Consider the following 2283-nt stretch of genomic DNA (forward strand, 5'->3'; position numbering starts at 1 on the left):
GTGGTGAATTTAAAGGGTCTGAACCGTATTAGAAAATTCTCCAAATATTCAGTAAACTAAGGATCAGGACACATCATCGTTAGAAAGGAAACAGTCCATCGGCGTGACCGGCACCACGTGCGCCCTTGAGAAAACACTGCATTACCCAAGTTATAAACACACGGTACCTTGATACTGTTCTTAAACAGGAATCCTGGCATGGAGAAGCCCTTTTTTTTGTCAAGTGGCTCACTGAAAATGACAATCTGTTCGAAGAGGAAGACCCGCCTCTCTTTGCAGCGAGGCAGAAGTCCCGTGTCTTGGTCTGTGACCAAGAATGTGTCTTGTAAGAGCAGCTTGCCCTGGGCAACAATTTTACCCTAAAACGAGTAAAAGGGGCAAAGGAAGAGGAGAAAACACATTAAGATACATGAAGTTGTTTTCTTTAAAGTTTCCTCCTACAAATTAACATATACGTCTATTAATTTATACAGCTTAAGTTTTTCTTTTTGTTATCATGAGTTTTTGGCCCCAAAGAGGACAATTAATCTAAATAAAATTGTTGCCAACTGTTGTATAAACCACTGGCCTGTTGGCGGGACCCAGGGAGAGATGCACCAGGATCCATGTTTTCAGAAGCTCTCCGGGAGAGAGTGGGCGTGCTTTTTTGAGAGCCACGGCAAAAGAACTTGAAACCCAAATCTCTAGCAAAACAGTAGGCGAGAAAAATAAAAACTTCTCCTGTCTCCTTACCCAACAGTCAAGTTAAAAAAAAGATGCTGGTTCTGAATATCTTGAGGATACTAGTAGGTCATATGTAATATGAGTCATCTGGCAAACGACTCGCAGAAAAGTCTGCTAGGCTAACGAACACAGCGACCCCGAGGTCAGGCTCCCAGGGGTGACAGAAGGGCAGGGGCCCCCTGCTTCCCACTACCTGCCGGGGAAGGAAACTCCGCTCGTGTGACAGCACAGGGCCCAGGAGACAAAGCAGAGTCCTGCCTGTTTCCGCCACGAGGCGCAGGGCTCTGAGCAGAGGAAGGTTGCAAAAAAGCAAATCAAAAGCATCAAAAAAAAAAAAAAAAAAAGGTGAAAGACTCTATCGATCAGGCTGAAGTAAAGACAGAGAAGACAGAAAACAAGCAAAAGGATCAGCTTTCTACACGTGGAGGTAAAGAATCCGACGCAAGGGACAGTGACAGTCGGAGCCCGGAGCAAGGCTAAAGAGGAGCAGCCGCATTACGTCGAATCCTTGCAGCCGCCCGACGCTCATCATGTCGCTGCACCGCTTCGGCACCATGCACATGACTTCCACGGCTCTCTGCGGGGGAGGGGTCAGAGGTCACCTTCGCCCCGCGCTCGGGTCCTCACCCTCCCACCCTGCGGTGTGCGCGGGGCACAGCCCGGTGGTGGAGAGACCTGCCGTCGCCCCGCCCGGGGACAGGCTGCTTGGACACGCGTGGGGACAGCCTGGGGGAGACCTTGGCGGGGCGGAAGTACCTCCAGTTCTGATGTATCCAGACTGGCTTTTTTGGAGTACTTGAGGAAGTCCTGCAAGGGAAGCGGACAGGAGGCCGTGAGCAGGGTGACGGGCACGCGGCAGCTACCCCAGGACCTCGCGCAGCGGGCGCCTGGCACTGGGCTCGGCGCTTCGGTTCTATTCTCTCATTTTTCCCTCCCAGTAACGCAAGGACAAGGTGTCCTTAGGTGGATTTTGGCGGCAGGAGAGCGGAGTCTATCTCAGAAGATACTGGTTGCCGTTTCACTCCGAGACAGGTTCTAACTTTTATACGTGAAGGAATCTCAAGGCACTTAAACAGTCACCTTTACCGTGGAAATTGTGTTGTGCGGAGGGATTTAAATAAATCAAGGCTATTGCTGAGCCAATAGAGAGAAACAGGCATGGACTGCCATTTTAATTTTATCCAAGGCTCTGAGAAGATTAGAGAATATGTCGCTAGGATTCAAAGCCTGCGGTGGGGTAAAAAGTTCGCTTTAACTGACTGACAACTGGATTCAGAACTTGATGTAAGCGAAACATTTGAGAAAACAGTGTAAGGTGTCTCATTAAATTTTTAACAAACACACACCAAACCCTATTCTGAAATATTTAAAATCAGGAGTAACGAGACTGTTTTTTTTGTTTTTCCACAGAAGAGATTCCCCTCACCTGCCAAGCACTCCCTGCCCTCTCACCAAACTGACTCCCGACACCAGGATTTGCACCTGGCAAAGCCTCACCTTCAGTAACAGCTGGTATTTCATAATTCTCTGCACTGGTTTGATTAACAAATCTGTGAGTTG

The 2283-nt window shown here is 48.7% G+C and overlaps 1 protein-coding gene across 1 annotated transcript in view; it reads right to left on the reverse strand.

Moving 5' to 3' along the window:
* LOC105294778 (triple functional domain protein) overlaps window positions 1–2283 on the reverse strand; it is a 51647-nt gene that overhangs the window by 23317 nt on the left and 26047 nt on the right. The window contains exons 8-11 of the mRNA XM_023532944.1: window positions 2221–2279; window positions 1480–1530; window positions 1223–1300; window positions 168–359 (exon numbers count right to left, since the gene is read on the reverse strand). Coding sequence (XP_023388712.1) covers window positions 168–359; window positions 1223–1300; window positions 1480–1530; window positions 2221–2279 — 380 coding nt within the window. The remainder of the gene's footprint in view (window positions 1–167; window positions 360–1222; window positions 1301–1479; window positions 1531–2220; window positions 2280–2283) is intronic.

Source organism: Pteropus vampyrus, unplaced genomic scaffold, assembly GCF_000151845.1.
Source record: "Pteropus vampyrus isolate Shadow unplaced genomic scaffold, Pvam_2.0 Scaffold94, whole genome shotgun sequence".
Taxonomy (NCBI): Eukaryota; Metazoa; Chordata; class Mammalia; order Chiroptera; family Pteropodidae; genus Pteropus; species Pteropus vampyrus.